The 22,985-nt window shown below is 44.0% G+C and overlaps 1 protein-coding gene across 1 annotated transcript in view; it reads right to left on the reverse strand.

The window, feature by feature from the left end:
- Nucleotides 1-22,985, reverse strand: part of LOC311245629 (protein bicaudal D homolog 1-like) — a gene marked incomplete at both ends in the record, with an annotated part of 257,330 nt that overhangs the window by 64,349 nt on the left and 169,996 nt on the right. The window contains one exon of the mRNA XM_084335542.1: nt 8,084-8,296. Within this exon, the coding sequence (XP_084191668.1) occupies nt 8,084-8,296 (213 nt within the window). The remainder of the gene's footprint in view (nt 1-8,083; nt 8,297-22,985) is intronic.

A 22,985-nucleotide genomic window follows, 5' to 3' on the forward strand; every position in this document is an offset into this window, starting at 1 on the left:
GCCCTCTCGTCGTTGGCAGAGATCAGGCCCACCACCACTGTGTCGTCAGCAAATTTGATGATTGTGTTGCTACTCCGCTGAGCCACACAGTCGTGTGTGTACAGGGAGTAGAGGAGGGGACTCAGAACACAGCCCTGGGGGGCCCCTATGTTGAGGGTGATGGATGAGGAGGTGCAGTTGCCTGCTCTCACCACCTGGGGTCTGCCCGTCAGGAAGTCCAAGACCCACTGGCAGAGGTCATAGTTCAAGCCCAGGTCCCTGAGCTTGGCTATGAGTATGGAGGGGACTATGGTATTGAATGCCGAGCTGTAGTCGATGAATAGCATTCTCAGGAAGTTCCTTTTCCTCTTGTCCAGGTGTGATGCTGCTGTGTGCAGCACATGGGCTATGGCGTCCTCCGTGGACCTGTTGGGGCGGTATGCAAATTGCAGGGGGTCCATGTTGATGGGGAGGGAGGAGCAGATGTAGCCCTTTACTAGCTTCTCAAAGCACTTCATGGCTATGGAGGTGAGAGCTACAGGGCGGTAGTCGTTGAGGCAAGCAGGCTTGGATTTTTTGGGTACAGGGATAATAGTGGACTTCTTCAGGCAGGTGGGGATGACAGCCTGTTCTAAGGACAGGTTAAATATGTCAGTGAATACCGGGGCCAGTTGGTCGGCACAGACTTTTGCCGTCCGGTCCTGCTGCCTTCCTGATATTCACTTTTTTAAAGGTCCGCCTCACCTCATGCTCTGTTACCCTGAACACTGAGTCTCCATCAGCAGCAGACCCCCCCCCCCCCCATTGCCGTGGCTTGTGGGCTGGTGTTGTTATTACCAGCATCAAACCTCGCATAGAAGGTATTGAGGTAATTTGCTAAGGAGATGTCACTGTTCAGTTTGAGGGAGGTGCCTTTGTAGTCTGTCATCGTTTTGAGCCCCTGCCACATAGCTCTGGAGTCAGCCTGTTCAAACTGGAGTTCAATTTTATCCCTGTAGCGCCGTTTGGCCTCTGTCACTGTTCTCCTTATGTTGTATCGCGCCACCTTGTGGTCATTCATGTTGCCTGCCACTAGGCCGTCGTTGTATGCTTTGGTGCGCGCTTTCAGGGCTTCACGGACGGATTTGTCTACCCAGGGTTTTTGATTTGGGTAAACTCTAATTGTGGTAGTGGGGATTGTTTCTTCCACCAAAGTATGAACATAGTCCAGCACTGTCTCCGTGTAGACATTAATGTTATCTGTGTCGCGGAACACGCTCCAGTCTGTGCACTCAAACGCAGCCTGGAGCGTCTCCTCTGACGTCAAATCCCATTTCTGCACCTCTCGCAAGACTACAGGAGTGCTCTTGATTCTTTGCTTGTACTTTGGTGAAAGGAAAATGGCCGCGTGATCAGACTTACCAAAGCCACTAGCAGAATGAGCCTTGTAGCCACCCTTGAATTGCGTGTAACAGTGATCTAGGATGTTACCGCCTCTGGTGTTACAAGTCACATGCTGATAGAAGTCAGGCAAAACCGTTCTCAGATTGGCGCTATTGAAATCACCCACTACTACAATGGCGGCGTTAACGTTCGCGGCTTGGATTCTATTTACCTCATCGTGGAGTCTGGAGAGCGCGACACTATTGCTGGCTTGCGGTGGAATATACACTCCGACCAGGACGATCGCTGTTAACTCCCTCGGGAGGAAGAAAGGACGACACTTGATGGTTATATATTCCAGGTCTGGGCAGCAGTGGTTCGATAATTCCTTCACGTTGGCTGGATCGCTCCAATTGTTGTTAAACATGAAGGCGATACCTCCTCCACGCTGTTTGCCGGACTCTGCTGATCTGTCCTTGCGGTGGATGAAGAAGTGATCGGCCGGTTGGATGGCGTGATCTGGGGTTTCTGGCGACAGCCACGTTTCAATGAAGCAGAGAACATTGCAGTCTCTAACATCTCTCTGGAATTGAATCCTTGCTCGGATGTCGTCCAGTTTATTGTCAATTGATTGTACATTGGCTAGCAATATACTGGGTAGTGGCGTTCGGTGTCGTCTGGTTCTCAGTCTGTTACGGATCCCAGCTCTCTTCCCACGCCGTCTGATGGTTCCTTTGTTCCTTGGGTCAAGACCTGGTCCTGGTGTTCTCAGGATCTCAACAGGCCATTGCTGCGGTTCAGAAAGCTGATCCAGGGAGTAATCCAATCGGTATGTTTCCCGTAATCCGTTGTCTATTAGTGACTGACGGTCATACACATTAAATGCACCTACTGTTGGTACAGACAAAACTCTTAAAACTATAAATATTAACAAAAGTAAGCACAAGCTCGACGGAGTGCACAGACAGGCGGCCGGGCATAGCGGCGCCATCTTGTACAAGGAGATTAAGCAAAGTCGATCGCATGGAAGTCTCCTGTAACGGAGCAGTAGTCACAGGGAAAACTAGTGTCAAGTACCTAGGACTTACACTAGAGCAGTGTCTCTCATGTGAGAATAGTGTTGCCAACATTTTATCCAAGTGTGCAGGCAAACTCAAGTTCCTGTATCGGAATACCAGGCTTTTTGAACTTGCTGTTGAAAAGCTGTTAGTGTCCTCCTTGCTTCAATGTCATTTTGACTATGCGAGCGCAGCATGGTTGAGTGGTCTGTCGACTAAATAAAAAAATAAACTTCAGGTGATGCAAAACAACACTATTCGGTACATACTAGGTGGGCCTCCCAGAACGCATGTAGGAAGTGCCGAATTCATAAAGGTGAACAGGTGAAACTGAACCACATGTTCAACATACAGTAGTAAATGGTACAGCCCCAAGCTATCTGAAGTATCAGATCAATAGTCCATACGCAGCATGGACACGATACCAGGGCCAGTGGTCGCTCTTGTAAGGTGCCGCGGGTCAAGTAAAATAATTCTCAGAGCAAATTTTTCTACATCGGTATCTCAATGTGGAACAGCCTTCCACTTAGGATAAAACGGTCAGGTTCTAGAGGAATATTTAAAGGTCAGGTTCGCTCATATCTCTGGGGTAAAGTGGCCGGATAGCTGTCAGGTCATACTCGTATTGTTGTTTTAATGATGGTATAATGAAATGCGCTATTTTATGGTATTTGGTCAGGATGATATTGACTTGTTTTTAGATACAGTATGTAGAATATGGATTTGTTGTATTGGACTTTTGCTTCATGTGTTGTTTTATATGTTGTTTGTATATCCTTTGGTCAGAACATCGGGGACCATGCTGGAAATAAGTGTTGTCACTTTTCCATGTCATCCCTTGGATTTGTTGTGTCTTTGGATCCATAAATAAAATCAATCAATCAATCACCCCCAGGACAGAGCAACACACTGCATACAGCCCCCCCCCAGGGCAGAGCAGGGAGGCTGCTAATCCTATAGGGTTCACCGCACAGACTGGATCTCATATTTAGTCACAGTAAAGGCCGTGGTTGGGTTTTTGTTCACGTGCTGTGGTTATCTCTACCTGTAGAATAAGAATCCTAATTGGCCCTAGCGTGGTGAGCCACCAGGACGCCAATACTTCATATTTTGACCGTTTGGAGAAGGCTAAAAAACAAGCCTAGTTAAGCCGGACCCGGCGACGACACTCATGTGTGGGGAGTCAGTCAGTCAGTTAGAGACATTCGACAGTGTTAGGTCGGCTCTCTGGGTCCGGCAAAAATAGAAAAGTTAACTTTCTTCATGACTTTCTTTTCCTTTTTTATGCCAAATATAAAAAGGATCTATTGCCCTGGATCTATATTAAAAAAACATGTTGATCAGATGCTGTGACAAATTAAGCCCCTAGCGAGGCTATAGCATCTGCCTCTCACAATTAAACCCCCCTGTTAATTAGCCCCACGCATGCTAATACATCTGCAAACGAGGCAACCACAGGCGGGCTAACGAACGCATCATCAAATAGTGCAGAGAAGCGACTTGAGGACGGTGTGGAGTTCAAAAGTGGGACAAATAAGTCCATCATAGGCATTATGGACAAACTAGTCTTCCAGATCAGACTAAATTTGCAATACCTTTATTGCAAACGTGTACATTCAGAGTGCTTCAGAGTGAGGAGTATCTTGATGGCTTACTTCTAGTAGTAGTAGAAGAATCCAATTCTAGAAATCTATGTAATGTGAAGTAATTAAATGTAAATAACTAAGGATGCCATTTAAGTATTATGAAATACTTTCCCCCCCAGTAAAGTAATTTAGTCCAAACAACAAAAGTGTGAATGCTTTGGGAAAACAAAAGAAAATGTGCCTGTATATTTGGCCGACAATACATCCAATTATTATTTTCACTTGTATTTGACACAATATTTGACCTCATTTTAAATATATATATTATTTTTTTTAAATCCCCATGAAAGCAGGTACAACCCCTGCCAGTTCAAGCTCCCTCCCTGTGGACTCTAGTGATGCTGTTTGATGTTTGATGTGGCCTGGTGAGTGTGGTGTGGTGTTGACCGTGTGATGAGAGAGCAGCCAAACACTCTCTAGCTTCTCACATGTGCCGAGCTCAGTGCATTTCTCTTATTCCCCAGCTTAGCACCGGATATGCCCCCCACAATGGGGTCGTGGCTGCCTGTGTCTGACCCCTACTCGAACCCTGCGTACTGCCCGCCTCAGTGGCTTCTGATACATACTGACACACGTATACACACACAGTGTGTGTGGCATGAGCGCCTTTTGCCTGTGACGGTGTACCCTTGAGCTCCATCAAATGTTTGTCATTTAATTTCAAAAATGAAAATTTACTGTACAATAAAAAATGGATGCTGTGAGAGTGGTATCATGCCAGATACTACAGTATACTACATAGTTTTATTCTATAAGGAATTTATGGAAAATAAACAAAACTACAGTATAGGGCATTAGCATAGAGTATTATACAACTATGAGAACAAACATACAAAGATAAAAATCCACAGAGCTCCAGCCGTGTCATATAAACGTTGCACCACTCTGTATCTACCCTGCATTACAGGGCTGCACCACTCTGTATCTACCCTGCATTACAGGGCTGCACCACTCTGTGTCTACCCTGCATTACAGGGCTGCACCACTCTGTATCTACCCTGCATTATAGGCTGCACCACTCTGTATCTACCCTGCATTACAGGCTGCACCACTCTGTATCTACCCTGCATTACAGGCTGCACCACTCTGTATCTACCCTGCATTACAGGCTGCACCACTCTGTGTCTACCCTGCATTACAGGGCTGCACCACTCTGTATCTACCCTGCATTACAGGCTGCACCACTCTGTGTCTACCCTGCATTACAGGGCTGCACCACTCTGTGTCTACCCTGCATTACAGGCTGCACCACTCTGTATCTACCCTGCATTACAGGCTGCACCACTCTGTATCTACCCTGCATTACAGGGCTGCACCACTCTGTATCTACCCTGCATTACAGGCTGCACCACTCTGTGTCTACCCTGCATTACAGGGCTGCACCACTCTGTGTCTACCCTGCATTACAGGGCTGCACCACTCTGTATCTACCCTGCATTACAGGGCTGCACCACTGGACACATCAGAGCAGCAACATCTTAACACTTTCAGCGCCAGCCATTACCCTTATCCCTGTAGCTAATGCGCCAGCTTTCCATAGCCTATTTTCACTGTGTGTCACTATGTTTGGAGAGCTATATCTATATTCTATATTATAGCTATGGAATAGGGATGTCCGATATTATCAGCCTACCGATATTGGCATTAAAATCTGATATCGGAAATTATCGGTATCGGTTTTACTTTTTACTTTTTAACATGTATTTAGGCTTTATTTACCCAGGCAAGCAAGTAAGAACAAATTCAGATTTTATTTATTGTCAAAAGTATGCATAATGTTGTGTTAATTCCACGACAAGAGATATGTAATGTTAATTACCTGAAATTATTCAGTTTTTTGGGGGGGAAACCCTGCATATATCGGTATCGGTTGATATCGGTTGATATCGGTATTGGAAATTAAGAGTTGGACAATATCGGTATATCGGTATCGGTAAAAAAGCCAATATCGAACATCCCTACTATGGAGACAATACTATGGTCATTTGACAGTCACTTTCTCCCGTCGAACATAATAATAATAATTTTTTCATGTATACGTTTGCACGTTATCCCGTGGTGAGTATTGTATAGTTTAGGAGTGATCTGGGCTAATTCCTGAAAAGCTGAGTTATAGGGCACTATGTGAAGTTTGCTAAAGTCGTTTCTCGCCTGGACACGCTACTGTTTCCAAGTCAAATGTATATAATAGGTATTATGTTTCATCATGAATGCATCAAAGGGGGAGGGGGGGGGGGCGTTCTTTGATCGTCATCAACGGCATTCGTTTTGAACACCACACACGCTGATCAGCTGGATTGATATGAAATCATTGTAGGATCAAGGTGGAATTGACGTCAGATAGTCCTTACCTTTGATCGGGGGTATTCCAAAAAGAATATTCCAATTGTCTGATCGCGATTTCCAGTATTGGTGTCCATCGGGTCCCCGACATAATCCGGCACAACAGATGCATCGAGTGGCCATGGGACAATGTGATCGGGTGAAGCGTTAGACTTGCCTGGACCAAATTATCCGCCCGGAGGACATTAGATGTGACACAGGGTCTGGAACAGGGTTTCAAAAGGTGGGCGATACTGCCACCTAGCAGGATCTGGCCGGTACTGCACTTTTGCCGTCTCAGTATGGTTTTCAGCGGTAACATATAGGTCCGTGAGTGTAATATTGAAATTAAAATCGAAAAAAAGGAAAAACAATCCAAAAACGTAATATTACGTTTTTGGCGCACAACGGTTGGCGAGGAATCACGTAATAGAGTTAAGGATATTTTTCCCTAATTTGAATTTATGTGGAATGTATTCGAGACAAAATCAAAATTAATCAGTGTGCTAATTGTACATTGTATTATAGTTTGCGGTTACTTGTGCTATAATATAATAATAATAATAATAATGCAGGACCTCTTTAGAGGTCTTTATTCGGCATGCAACGAACTGGGACATGCAATGAGAGCGGCACACACACACTGAAATACACACACACATGCATTGTCTTTTTTTCTCAGTCGCCGATGCGATTGAGCTCTGCGCTTAACCCATTCCGTCGTCCTTCCCCCCAAGGGCAGCCGGGAGCAGACAGGGCGTCGGCGAGGTACCGCGCCCGGGGACCAATCCAAGTGCTCCTGCCCGTCTTCGTCAAGGACGCGACAGTGTCAGCGATCTGTTGTGTGCATGTTTTTCCATTGGGTTTATCTTATCGGGGGGGAAACCCTTGCGAGCATGGGGAGAACATGCAAACTCCACACAGAAAGGCCTGGGAGATCCCCCACCTGGTACCTGGCAACGCGGAAACCTGGTCCCCAAGCGGGAATCGAACCCTGGACCTTCTTGCTGTGAGGCGACAGTGTTAACCACTACACCACCGTGCCGCTTAATAATAATAATAATAATAATAATAATTATAATAATAATAATAATAATAATAATAATAATAATTAATAATAATAATAATAATAATAATAATAATAATAATAATAATAATAATAATAATAATAATAATAATAATAATAATAATAATAATAATAATAATAATAATAATAATAATAATAATAATAATAATAATAATAATAATAATAATAATAATAATAATAATAATAATAATAATAATAATAATAATAATAATAATAATAATAATAATAAAAAAAAAAAAAATCACTGTTTTCCTCTAACATGATGAGGTACATCATGGGGTGACTGATCTGCTGTTTGGACCACATTATCGGTAGAAGCTTGCAGAAGGTTTTCAGGTATTCAGGCCAAATGACAGCACATACAGTGTAAAGTTTAGTTCAAAATGAACAATTCTAATTGGATTTCTGCTTAATAGAAATAAATAAATTAATTGTTGCTAAAGTCTAATGAAGACAAATCGTGGCCAGCAGAGCACTGGTGTACAGCGGGATTTAATTAAGAAGCAGTTCTGCTTGGAGGGGTAGAGCAAGAATGCAAAAAAAAGTAGGATTTCTACAATAGCTACATCTGTGTACAGTATCCCTCCGCAAACACGGCATGAAAACAATAAAACGATTGACAAAGTCACCTCTCGTAGCTCCTGCGTGACCGTGCTCAGCCTCTCGCTCTCAGCCTGGTCGTTGGACGCCAGCGACCGGCTGGCCTTCAGCTCCGACTGCAGTGCCAGGATGCGGCCCATGTAGTAGGCCTCCTTGGAGGCCGACTCCTGCAGCAGGGTCTCCTCGTTGGTCTCCCCGTCCTCCGCCACCTTACGCTGGTTGGAGTAGGCCTGGCCGAACGCCTGAGGAGATGGAGAGAGGGAGAGAAGGACAGCGGTTTAGAGGAAGGGAGATGGAGGTCGGTACTTTATTTAATTTCTTTGCTGATCTATTTTGCCCATAATCACACACGCATCGAAGAACTCTAAACAGTTTTGCACACGTTCATTTAGTTTGACAGTTATTGAGAGTAAATTAGTTTGACAACTCCGTGAAATGATGTAGATGAAAATATACCTTGTCTTATAGGAACTGCTACATTATTGTTTCATTGAGCTGTAATTAACACAACACAAGGATTCAATGTCCCCGATGACATCACTGGTGGCCATATTTAAACTCTCAATAACTGTAACAAAATTAATGTGTGCAAAACAGTTTTTGGATGTATGTGGGAATCATGTGCAAACTAAATCTGCATTGCTTTTTAGTGAAGTGCCCCTTTAAGACATACAGTAATTTCATAATTTCAACAGCTTTCATGAGGTAGTTTGAACGTGCAACACATTAGCAATTATAGAAAACAATTCAATCATCGGTTTTGTTAGTCCATAAAGTGCAACAATCACGTCCTTACGCTTACGGGTATTATGCTGTGGGCTGGTGTAAAATCAATTAAAAGCCACAATGTGTTGATGTGATCAAATTAAAATGTGTGATGCGTGGAGAACGGGAATAGAATCACGAGGCCGCTGGTGTTCCCCAGTGCTGCCCTCAAGGCTACCAGGGCTCTGCAGACATGAGATGGTATTTCACCCCCTGGTAATTATAATCAATACAAACACTGTTCTCATTCTCCTGACACAAGTTTGCACACTGCTGAGAGCTGACTTCGTCATGACAAAGGAGCCTGTGCTTGATTGATGAAATCACAGTAGCCATCAACACACAACACAGCAGCTTGGAGCCACTGACCTCTGGACAAAGGCCATGCTGGAGAGCAGGATGCTGTTTAGACAGCAACTACTGGTAAACATGCCTGGTACAAATGCACAGAGTGTGCAAAGCATCAGTACTAATGGCAGAATCCACAAAGGCTTTGCAGGCTTTTTCCTAAGCTGTAAAGGAATGTGAATCACTACCCACTTTCAAAAACACTCTCAAAGAACACCTACGGGAGACTGCAATTCGAAACTGGCCCCTACAAATGCCTAACTCAGTTGTACAGTAAATGACCAAGTATGGCTTTGTCAGTATTCCAATGTACAGTGTACAGTGTGTGTCCCCTACCCACCCCCCCCCCCACCTCCAATGTACAGCCCCCACCTACCCAACCCCACCCCACCCACCCAACCTCCTCCAATGTACAGTTTCTACGGCAAATGTATATACACTCTTTTTCAGGACACTTTTTGTATCACAAACAGTACTGTATTTGCAAATCTGATATGTCATAAATGTATAGATGTAGCAGTACTGTCTATCTGTATATGTCATATATGTTTTGATGAATTGAAAATGGGGGACCCTGATGTAAACAAGACGAAAGTCTTTCTCTGGTCTGCATCCCCTTAACAATTGTATGTATTGAGCTGTACTGTACTGTACCCAGGGCCGCCTGGGAGAAATGCGAGGCCCTGTGCAAGATTTAAACGCGAGCCCCCCCCCCCCCCCCCCCCCCCCCCAAAAGGTAAAAAAAATAAAAATATATATATAATTATTATTATTATTATTATTATTTTTTTCAGTCAACATATTCTTAGATAATAGCGCTGCCCGAGGCTGGGCATGATACAGTCAACATATAGCAAGAGAGAGAGCGAGAGAGAGCTCCCGTTCTACAGTCAATATACAGTGTACAGAGAGAGAGAGAGAGAGAGAGAGAGAGAGAGAGAGAGAGAGAGAGAGAGAGAGAGAGACATTGGAAAGAAATTGAAATGCTATTTGGCCCTAAACAGAGAGTACACAGTGGCAGAATACCTGAGCACTGTGACTGAAGATCCCTGACTAGGTACAGACTCAGCGAGCACAGCCTAGCCATCGAGAAAGGCCGCCATAGGCAGACTGTGTGTGTTAGAAAGAGAGAGAGAGAGAGAGAGCATGTGTGTTTGTGTGTTAGAGAGAGAGAGCATGTCTGTGTGTCGTGTGTGTGTGTGTTAGAGAGAGAGCATGTATGAGAGAGATAAGCAAAGATGAGCCCCTAAAGGATATTCAACTTTTAATGGAAGAACAAAACAGAAGGAAAAGATAACTTCACAAAGGCAACATGAATATACATAGATCCAAAAGGACAAAGATTAACACTTAAATCCAAAGGAGAAGAGGGTCTATACCAGAGAAAACAAAGTAGCAAGGAGCCAATGGCCGACATCAGCTAAATAGGCTAACTGCAAATAGAGTAGCCAGGTACTGACACCAGGCCACACACAGCTTGGCCAACGCTACCCAAGCTACACAAACGACCAAGACAATTCACACACAGCACATGTCGTATCTCCAAATGTTGTGAAGTAACATATGTTTTGCTTGGAAAAAAACATCGTTATTAACAAAACATTCGGGAGGGGAAGGAAGGAAGAGTGGGGTAATGTCCAATGGACATCTTACCTGCACCAAGGAACGCAGGGCGAAAGGCCGCAACACAGGTCTCCACGTTGACGAAAGGCCTCTCGCTGGCGGGACAAAAAGAAGCTATGGCCGGAGCCTTGTCATGGTGCAGGCCCGACTACATCTTCTGTCAAAGATGATGTCGTAGTCAGAGTGCCAGGGCCTGCTATTCTCACGGCTAATGTCAATGGTCGTAGCACAAGCTAACAGCTAACTCTAGGCTAACTGATAGCATCAAGCTAACGTTCCCAGCCGAGCGAAAACGAGCAGCTAACGTCGTAGCTAAACAGCTAACTGGCTAACAGTTAGCTCAACCCAGCTATCGCTAACCATTAGCTAATGCAGAAGCAAGCTATGCGGCTACCACTGAAAAACTGTACAACGTGAGAAAAGCAATACAGGCCAACACTTCAGACAGCCGCTGTGTTTTCCTCTTCTCATACGAAGAGAGAAGGGAAAAAGAAGGCAATACACGTCCCACTACAGAGTGGTGTTTACCATAGCGGTGCCGGCAACAAGTCCCTCGCGGACTATAGCCGACTTGAGCATGGAGATATTCTCATAATGAAACACCAAGCTCACCTCCCTCGCACCAGGTGCTGACACCAGGCCACACACCGTTAGCTACTAGTACTACAACAGCTAGTCGGCCCGTTTGGCTCCCGAGAGAGAGAGAGAGAGAGAGAGAGAGAGAGAGAGAGAGAGAGAGAGAGAGAGATATCCACGGCGGGAATAGAATAGAGTGCATTAAAAACTCACCAAACGTCCAAGAGGATGGAGACAACCGCGTGGAGTTGACGAAGTTCATCTGCCGAACGACCGTCCTCTTCATCTTGGCATAACAATGCTGCATGCGCTGTCTCTAGGTTAGCTAACGCTAGTTAGCCTTTAGCTAAGCTAGCTACTAGCCGACATCATCATGGCTATATCCCGACTGAACCACACGTTAGCACTCAATATTATAACGTAGCTAAAGCTAACTAGCTGTCCCTGTCTTTAGCCGGGATGGTTAGCCTGACTGAACTGTCTAACATGCAACAACTTTCATCTTCAGTCCATCTGCCGAACGATGTCCTCTTCATCTTGGCTGGCATAACCTCCAATGCTGCACGCGCGAAATAGTCAGACGCTACCTTACCTGTAACCCCTCCCCTCATTGAAACCAATTCTGCTGCCTGCAGAGCCTCAGAGCTGCCTCCAATAGTGTATCTAGACTGCAGAGCCTCAGAGCCAGGAACAAGTCAGACACATTCTACAAACGTGTCTAATGTGAAATATATAAGCATATAAGCTAAACTAGATTTTAGGTCTGTGATGAAAAAGGGCCTCGCGGGAAGGGGGGCCTCGCAAATTATTATTTTTTTTTTCTTTTTTCTTTTTTGTGCGAGGCCCCCCTTCCCGCGAGGCCCTGTGCGACCGCACTGCTCGCACACCCCCTGAGGCGGCCCTGACTGTACCCATTCTGCAATCTGTTAATAAACTTTTCAATCAATCAATCAAAGCAAAGCCAGCGCATCTCGCTCTGAAATGAATGAAACGAGGTTGCTCATGCGTAACGTCGGCTTTGCATCCGTGCAATTGGCGTATATTTAAATGAGGTAATATGGGCGGAACATGTGCCCTTTCTATGTAAATGAGCCTCTTCATGGCAGCAGTAATTGTGCAGACAGGCATGACCGTGAAAGAATATAGAATATCTCGAACGACAATATCAAATCAAGATATTGAGCAGCGATCCCATGCAATCGTACTTATTTAAATATAGTTATATAACGTTGTGGGCTTTGGCGTTATGCTTGTATAAACATAATCTAATTTGAGCGACAAATATAAAGCCACATGCGACATATATCGCTATAGTGGCTGTATACAGCGTGCACCTGCACGTATTGGGACGGAGAAGAGTTATAGTTTGCGAGCCACTCACCCACGTTACATATTGGAACAGAGAGAAAGATACTGTTAGTTGGGGAAGAAAAAGTGAGAGAGAGAGGAGAGAGTTGATTTTTGCTACAACGCTGCATGGTAATGTTGGTGAAGTGAATTACCAGTTAAAAACGATATCGTAATATCGCCAAAGGAGAAGTGGAGTGACATACTCCAACACCGAAGACCAGCGTTTTGGAGCATAGGAACCGAGACCCCCCTATCCAGCGACTACCCGACGGTCTTCCACGGATCTACATCAGCCTCTGGAGTAGGAACTCCAGAGATCATCGTCTCCGTCCTCATCTTTCTCCTCTGGACAATTCATCAGCCCCCCCCCCCCCCCCCCCCCCCATTCAGAGCTCCAACGACCTTGTTAGCTTAGGACTCATAATTCATTCGGACATGGTGATATATAAATTGTATAATTCATTCGAACATTGTGATATATAAATTGTATAATAATAATTAGGATACTGGTTGCATGTAAATTTGATTAGCCCCAGGATATTAATGTGACCACAGGATATTAATGTGATATGTTGCATGTGTGTTTTTATGTTACACATTAAATGTAATAATTCAACTTGGTACCCCTGTCCCCTCCAGTTAAGAGTGTCCGCCATTTTGTGTACATTTAATATTGGTTAATATATCATTTAGTATTTGCCAAGCTCATTATTTAAATACAGTCAGGGTTGTGTAGCCCCTTAGCTGTTTGTTATTTCTTCCCCTATAAGCGACCTTATATAAAACGATGTTATTATTATTATTATTAAATTAATAATTCATTAATAATAACTCCTCTCCTTCACTAGAATATAATCTAATTATGAAATCAAATATAGGCCAGGGATTTACAATTTAATAAAGAGATTGAATACAATTAAATGGGATATAAACGGAATTAAATATAGCATTATATAATTATAGCACTATATTCTATTGTATATGGTATACATTTAATTTTGTTTCTATCCCATTTAATATATATATATTCAATCTCTTTATTAAGTTGTAAAGCCCTGGCCTATATCTGATTTCATAATTAGATTATAGTGGGAGAGGAGTTCTTATTAATTAATTATTAATTAACTCTTAATTTAATAATAATAATAATAATAATAATAATAATAATAATAATAATAATAATAATAATAATAATAATAATAATAATAATAATAATAATAATAATAATAATAATAATAATAATAATAATAATAACAACTTCAGAATAATAATAATCATGACATTGCATTATTGCTGATCAGCACCTATATCAGAAATAAATGTTTACTGTATTGATCATCTCAGAACCAAGCATTTGGAATGTCAGTGCTTAGCCTTATTTCTAAATCACGCGTTGCGAAGGCTATTGGTAGGCACGCAGCTTTATATTTCTCGAACAAGTTAGATACTGTTCATAACTCATAAGATCTATTTTCTTTAGTATTCCGTTCATTTTGTATTGTATTTAGTTTATTTCGTAATGTATAGAGGAGTGCAAAAGCAGGACAACAGTAAGATTTTGGTGGGACAAAGTGGGACAGATAGATAATGTAAATTCTTTAATTAGAATAACTGGTCTTCACCAAATAGATAAAGGTTAAATACAGATTAAAATACAGAATTAGATCTCTCCACATTCGTCGTGGCACTGGCAGCCGGCGTGTTACGCTTGTTATCTTAGCGGCAGTGGCTTTGTCCGTCTGTATGGCTATCATTTTTGGGTTTTAGAAGGCGTTTGCCGTTCTTGGTTTTAACTGCAGGTTTATTTTTACTGCTTTCCATCTTGATTTCTTGATTTCTAGTTAGCTTTTAATGTTTATTTTCTTTTTTGGACAGCACGCTAAACTTGACAGCGCTCTACATATTTTGACACATATCTGCCAAGAGCGCTGTCAGGGGTGCAGAGTGCAGACTGCTCGCGAGCCACACATTATTGGGCGTGTCTGCGCTGGTATCTCATTGTGCAATGTGCTTTCGTGGATAGCTCCCAGACGCAGAGCAGGCTCCGCGAATGCAATTTGCTTGGCACAATCCATTCTCTGTGGATTCTGCCCTAAGTCTTGCAAAAAACGTGCAGGTCCCCAGCTGTAATACATGTATGTAACACTATGCTACACTTAGAACAGCTACTAGGGCTGGCGATATTATCACAATACTAGTCAAAATATTATAATATCACGATATAGCAAATTAGCAATGTATTAGACCTCTTTCTTTCACCTCAGGAACATCACAAAACTCCGCTCCTCACTCACTCTGGCAGATTCAGAGAAACTCGTCCACACCTTCGTCTCCTCCAGGCTGGACTATTGTAATGCACTCCTCATTGGGATCCCTAGTAAAAGCATTCAAAAACTGCAATCCATCCAGAATAGCGCTGCTAGGATCCTGATGAGGGTGCGCAAACATGACCACATCACCCCCATCCTCAGATCACTACACTGGCTCCCCGTGGAACACAGGATCGAGTACAAGGTCTCCCTCCTCACTCACCAGTGTGTACACGGTGGTGCCCCTGCCTACCTCAAGGAACTCCTCACTCCCCAGTCCTCCTCACGATCCCTCCGTTCCGGCACAGCCTACCTCCTCAAAGCCCCCAGGACTAAGCTGCACACCATGGGCGATCGAGCCTTCTGCTCAGCCGCACGCAGACTGTGAAATGCTCTCCCCAACCACCTGAGAGCACCACAAACTGTTGGCACGTTTAAACGTGGACTCAAGACCTACCTTTTTAGAAAGGCCTTTTATTAGTGTTTATGTCTTATCATATGTTGTTCTGCTATGTGTTTTTTTTTTTTTTTATATATCTATTTTTATTTTATTCTTTTAACTCTGTAGCATTCTCAGGAATCTTACAAATGAAATGTATTATTATTATTACCTTTTTTCAACTACAAATTATGTCCCCAATGGAACACTTTGTTAATATATGCAATTAAATTAAATAAAAAAAAGATATATATATACATCATCTGTATTATCTAATAAGATAACATTTTCAGTCTGTTCACCTCATTCCAATCATTTATCGTTTGTCAAGGCAAACACATTTTGTCAAGTTTGGGAAATCAGAGTTACATTCAGTTACATTCACAAGTAATACATAATACATAACTGTTTACCATGCGTTTTTCCAAAATGTTATTGGATATAATGGCGGGCATATACTGTAGTTTGGCCTGTCAATGATCTAAATGACACATTTGAAGATGTTAGTGCCCAGATTCCACACAGAAAGTTTGGTAAAAATCAGGTGATCAGGCGAGGGGGAGTAGGGAAGTGTTTTTCCAATATTTCAAGATGGCGGTTATTCCAGTATGGCAGACTTCATAGGTCTTTATGTTTTTGTAATTTGAAAATGTAAAGTTTGGCCTTAGCACAAATAAATGGAAGCAGATATGGACCACTAGCCTAACTGTTGGCCAAAAACACCTCTCCTGAGTTTTAAGCTAGGCTCTGACAAACCGCACTCTACACACACACACCAATGAGGTGGGATATCAGGTGAAATCCCACACAACCAAGAATCACAAAACAGCTGAATCAGTTCAGGTATAAGGACGGCAAGGGAATGTTTGAGGACCCCAGGAAGACTAGTGGCCATGAAATTGGCAGCTAATGGCCATGCTAACAAAACAAAACAAACACACTGTAAACAACCTCTCTCTCTCAATGAACTATTGAGAGACTATGGGAGAGGGGGAGAGAGGCTGGAACCTGTAATATCTTAGATATTAACGGACAACGGAACAGTTGGTTGGTAAACAAGACGCTTTATTACTACCTCAGGTGGTTCCTCAATCCCAACAATCCCTGCCTCTCGCGCCACCCCCACTAACTGTCGTAAACATGTCGTAACGTATACTCCTCTTGTAGTCAGTTAACAATACTATGACATCTCCCTTTTTCCTTTTAACAATATCAACACATATCAATAACTTTGATATCTTCTCTTTAACAGTATCAACACATATCAATAACCATGACATCTCCCTTTTATTTTTTATTTTTTTTTATCAACACCCTTCAAAACAAATTATTATTGAACTCTCCCCTCACAGGTCAAGTCTCTGGACAGGTTTAACAGGTCTACCAGACCTGGTTTGGATCAGTCCATCAGTGTTCCTTGTTGGACCAGGCGAGCCATGGTTTGGGCTCATCTGAATGTCAGGTGTGTCATTCCCGGGATTTGTGTCATCATTCGCTGGAGGCCCCGCTACGGGCACCGCTTGGAGATGTCGACGGTTATGCCTGTACAGAGCACCCTGCTCTGTCTCGATGAGATAAGACCTCTGTGTAATGCTCTCACCTGCCACTACTGCAGGTGTGGACCAGGTCTTTTGATTGTCCAGTCTGGTGAGAACATGGTCTCCTCGCTGCAGTGGTGTGAGCTCTCTCACGCCATGGCGTTTGTTATAGTAGAAGGCCTGTTTGCTCTTCTCCGCAGCATCTCGAGCTCTGACGTGATGTTTGTTCGGCCACCTTGGTTGCAGGTTCTTGGCCAGAGTGGGCAGTGTCGTCCTGATTTTCCTGCCCATTAGGAGCTCTGCCGGACTGACACCCGTACTGCTGTGTGGAGAAGAACGGTAAACCATTAAAGCAAGTAGGGGGTCCTTTTGTCTCAGAATCCCCTTGGCCGTTTGGACTGCACGTTCAGCATAACCGTTTCCTTGTGGGTTGTGGGGACTAGAGGTTGTGTGCTTAAAGTCCATGTCACAGGCAAAGCCTCTGAAGACATCACTGCTGAACTGCGGTCCGTTGTCACTGACAACCTCCTCCGGTATTCCGTGCCGGGCAAACGTGGCTCTCAGCTTCAAGATCACATGTGCACTAGTCGTGGTAGGCATGTGGAGTATCTCCAGGTATCTAGAGTAGTAGTCAGCTATGACTAGGTAACTCTCTCTCTCATGTTCACATAAATCTATGCCAATTCTCTTCCACGGCCTGTCTGGGAGAGGTGTTGACAGGAGAGGCTCCCTGTTCTGTGCTCTCCTCTGCTCATGACAGTACATGCAGTTCTCAACTTTGTGTGTGATCTGTGTGGCTATGCCAGGCCACCACACCGAAGTGTTGGCCCTGTCTCTGCACTTGTTAAGACCTTGATGGCCCTCATGTATGCGTTCTAGTATATCCGACCTCAATCTCCCTGGTATCACTATTCTACTCCCTCTGGTCACTACCCCATCGTGCATAGACAGTTCGTTCCTAACGGGAAAGTACTCCCTAACACAGGTGTTTATATGTGCTAGGTGTTCAGGCCACCCCTCTTGTATGTACCTGATCACTTCTTGGAGCTGCTCGTCCGCCGCCGTCTCCGCGCGGATGCTGTCTATCTTTTTCGGCGATGCTGGAATGTTGCTCATCACAGCTGCTACGTAACACTCCACGTCTGTGTCCCTACTGAGCCCCTTGTCTGCCTGTGGGCTCCTGGACAGTGTGTCTGCCACCACTAGCGTTTTCCCCGGTGCATACTCAGCCTCCGGGTTGAACCTCATCAACCGCATGAGGAGTCGCTGGCAGCGGAGTGGCACATTGTCGAGATCCCTGTCATCAAATATCATAGATATTAACGGACAACGGAACAGTTGGTTGGTAAACAAGACGCTTTATTACTACCTCAGGTGGTTCCTCAATCCCAACAATCCCTGCCTCTCGCGCCACCCCCACTTACTGTAACTGTCGTAAACATGTCGTAAGGTATACTCCTCTTGTAGTCAGTTAACAATACTATGACAGAACCCATCAACGTCGACAAGTCTGCTGTGGAGAGAGTCGACAGCTTCAAGTCCCTCAGCATTCACATCACAGAGGACTAGGGATGGGTATCGAAATTTGATACTCACTCGAATTGCTTAAATACTATCGAAAGTATCGAAAAATGATGTGGTATCGAAACTTGGTATCTAATGACACTGTGTCATTCCATAACAAATTCCGATACCTAAGAAGTTAATCTCATCGATGTCAGTGAGCCAATAAGCATGTTTGTTCCAAGATATAACATTTCTTCTGTTCAACCACAATCCAAAATCATCCAATTCGCTCACACAGCACATAACTCAGCAAAGTGAGGTATGGAGAAGAGTATTCTTTTGGTATCTGTATCGAATCCCAGGTAATGGTATTGGCACCGGTATTGAATATTTTCAAATGATACCCAGCCCTACCGAGGACCTCACCTGGGACGAGCACAGCGGCCAGGTGGTGAAGAAGGCACAGCAACGCTTCTTTCACCTCTGGCGGCTGAAGAAATTCAGCATAGTCTGCCTTCAACCGAAAAGCACTACAGAGAGTGCGGACGGCCGTACCCAGCATTAATGGATGTGAGCTTCCCTCCATTCAGGATATGTACAACAGGCGGAGGTCAGCAAAGTCTGCAGTATTATCAAATATTCCTACCACCCCAACCACAAAACACATGCCAAGCCATACCACACTATCTCAGCAGATCTTAGCCTTTAAATGTTCCTTTGATGCAGTCAGAGCTTGGTAAAGCTGCATTCTCCCACTATGCTCCCTTTTTATGGAATACGCTGCAAGTAAAACTTTGTCTAGAGGCACTTCCTACTGTAAATGCTTTTAAAGGTATGCTATGATTAGCCCTTCATGAAACATGTAACTGTTTTACCTGATGCTATTGCTGATGTGATTATGCTCCTTGCCACTGCACAAATGGCCTTCTGTATTTATATTTGAATTGTAGGTTTTTTTGTTTAATGCCCTGTTTTATGTTGAAACTTGTTGTGTGCCGTGTTGGTCAGGACTCCCTGGGAGAAGAGATCTTGTATCTCAATGGGACATTCCTGGATAAATAAAGGATAAATAAAAAAAACTCACTGTAGAGTAGACTCACCACACAGAGCAGATAACCTCTGAGATGGTGATTATATTTGCAACATGGTCTATAGATCTTGTAACATGTTACTGAAAGAAATTACTGTAGTGTAGTGTAGATCTGTTTTGATCTCTACTGTCACAAGAGTAAAGTACAATCCAAATACTACTAGTGAATCCAAATACCTCCATACACAAAAAAATCCATTATGTCAACTTCTTTTTGCTAATACATTTTGTGTTGTTGTTGAATAAACTATAGTGATTAGATTAATATGTATTGTCATTGCACAGCACAAATACAGTACATGTATTTACTGTAACAGTAAAGGGCAATATACAGTGTACAAGTGATTACATGTGATATAACAAGATATTGAGTAATAAACTGATGTATGTATGTACTGTATGTACAGTATAATTATGTACAGTGATACAGGTATAAATATACTATGGTAGTAAGCCCTACTGGCCAGTGGTATAACTAGTAAGAGTAGGTATGAGATATAGATAAAATATTATGCAGGTATGTATGCAGGTAAGTGAACAGGGATATGCAGATATATCCAAGCAGTTAAATAAATATACAATATATGTAAGGGATAATGTATAGCTACAAGGTCATTGTCGCAAAAGCGTAGACCTGATAAAGAATGTGTAGTGTGCATAAAGGGGAAGTTTGCTCAATCGAGAAACAGAAATCCCACAGAAAAAGTGAAGGTACCACTTGCGTTGGTTAACACAGATCTTGCCGGTCCAGTAAGAAACGAGTCCATAGGAGGCTTTAGATATGTACAGTCTTTTACAGACGTGTGCACAGGGGCAGTGTTTGTTTACTTTCTTAAAGGGGACATGCATTGCTATTCCTAGCACTATTTGGGCAACCTTACACAATTCCTGTGATTCTATGGAATACATCTGTAAGGTTTATTCCAAAAAAAATCATTGTTTTATATTTCTAATGGAGTACTCAAAAGCATCATATTCCAGCCTCAGGATTTCAGCCTGTTATTGGCTTGGCTCCGCCCATAAGCACTTTCAGTGGCAGTCAATCCACACAGTCTGCGAGTGGCAGAGATAGAGAGAGAGAGAGAGGGAGGGGGGGAGAACTGTGCGGGCGCTCTGCGTGCGGGTCCCCTTCTCTCTCTCTCTCTCTCTCTCTCCCGTTTGGGGGGTCTGCTGCTGTGCCGCGCTGCAGCTTGTGCTCCCGAATGGGGGGGGGGGGGGGGGGGGCCTGCGCGCGGAGTGTTTTCACGGTGGTCTCTCTCTCTCTCTCTCTCTCTCTCTCTCTCTCTCTCTCTCTCTCTCTCTCTCTCTCTCTCTCTCTCTCTCTCTCTCTCTCGATTCGGGAGCAGCTGTAGCGCCCCGGCACAGTGTGTATGTGTGCTCTGTCGTGAGGGTCTTTCTGATTCTCTCTCTCTCTCTCTCGCTCGCTCTGTCAAACCCCGTTTGGTGCGTTTCATAATAACTTCAGCTGTAGCGCCGCGGCACAGTGTGTATGTGTGCTCTGTCGCGAGGGTCTATCTGTCTTTCTCTCTCTCTCTCTCTCGCTCTGTCAAACCCCGTTTGGTGCGTTTCATAATAACTTCAGCTGTAGCGCCGCGGCACAGTGTGTATGTGTGCTCTGTCGCGAGGGTCTATCTGATTCTCTCTCTCTCTCTCTCACTCGCTCTGTCAAACCCTGTTTGGTGCGCTACAACCACAGAGCCAATCGGATCACTGTCCGCTTACCCAGCGCCCGCTGACATCAACATATGCCTCAAATCAGAATGACCTAATTAAATCTAGCAGGAAATGGTCTGAGCTGAATGAGAGCAATCCGCCAATATGGTATTTAGACACAAAAACACATTGATACTAACTCCTATTACTATAATACAATACTAGAGACTGAAAAATGACATTTATAATGCATGTCACCTTTAAAGCAAAGAGTGACACACTCCAGGCCACGGAAAAATTCCTGGCAGATATAGCCCCTTATGGTAACGTAAGATGTTTGAGGTCCGACAACGGAACCGAATTCACAAACAGAGAGTTCCAATCACTGTTGAGGAGGAACAGGATAAGACTCGAGACGTCATGTCCATATTCCCCACACCAGAACGGAGTGGCAGAGAGGAAATGGCGCACTCTTTTCGAGATGGCTAGGTGTAAGCTAGTAGATAGTAACTTACCTAAGAGCCTATGGCACTATGCGGTGCAAGAAGCCGCTTACATCAGAAACAGGTGCTTTAATAAGCACACGGGCACCACCCCGTATACAGCACTGACAGGAAAGAAGTGTAATCTAGCCAGAATGCACCGATTTGGATCAGTGTGTTATGCGTACCTGCAGGACAGAGGAAAGCTCGAGTCCAGATGTGAAAAATAACTCTTTGTAGGGCATGACAAGGGAAGCCCCGCTTTCCTGGTTTATTATCCCGGTAAAGGGGGAGTGCAGAAACACAGGCTAGTCAAGTTTGTCACAAAGACAACATGTGAGGGCGAGACACAGACAGAGGAGCCAGAGCTGGACTCCAGAGTAAGGTGTGTAGAAACAGAGACACATCAGCCCAGTGTACTTAGCACGGTCGTGCAGGCAGACAGTCAGCCACCCCCAGAGGGCGATGACGAGGAGTACCCGAGGGTGACGTCAAGTGCCCCAAGCAGTGGGAGGTATCCCTCAAGGGAACACAGACCCCCAAAGTATCTGACAGACTATGCCCGGAAAGGGAGTGACATAGGAGGACAGTACACCCACCACCGTTGATTACTTCTACAGGGTAGTTAGTGGGGTAGCTCAGACCTTTAAAGAGGCCATAGTGTCCACTGAATCAAGTAAATGGGAGAGAGCAATGGATGAGGAGATGAGGTCCCTAGAGGACAACCACACCTTCACTCTAACCAAGTTACCAGAGGGAAGACAGACAGTGGGAGGAAAATGGGTGTATTCAATCAAGGAGGGTATTGAAGGCCACGACAAGTACAAAGTGAGGTTTGTAGCTAAGGGTTACAGTCAGAGGGAGGGGATAGACTACAGTGAAACATTCTCCCCCACAGCCAATCTGACCAGTATAAGGGTAGTGGTGCAGAAAGCAGCTGAGGACAATTTAATTTGACATCAGATGGATGTGAAAACAGCCTATCTGCACGCACCCATAGATAGGGAGATATACATGGAACAACCTGAGGGTTACGAAAAGAAAGGAGAGAAGCTAGTGTGTAAGCTGGAAAAATCCATTTACGGCCTGAAACAGTCTGGGCGAAATTGGAACGAGATGCTTCATACATGTCTTATCGAAGATCTCTTCCTACAGAACCCAGTAGACCCATGTGTTTACTCGAGGGAGTCAAAGGAGTCAGGAAAAGTGATCATCGTCATTTGGGTGGATGATTTGATCATAGCAGCAGACA

This window comes from Notolepis coatsorum, assembly GCF_963971535.1.
Source record: "Notolepis coatsorum genome assembly, chromosome: 18".
NCBI lineage: Eukaryota > Metazoa > Chordata > Actinopteri > Aulopiformes > Paralepididae > Notolepis > Notolepis coatsorum.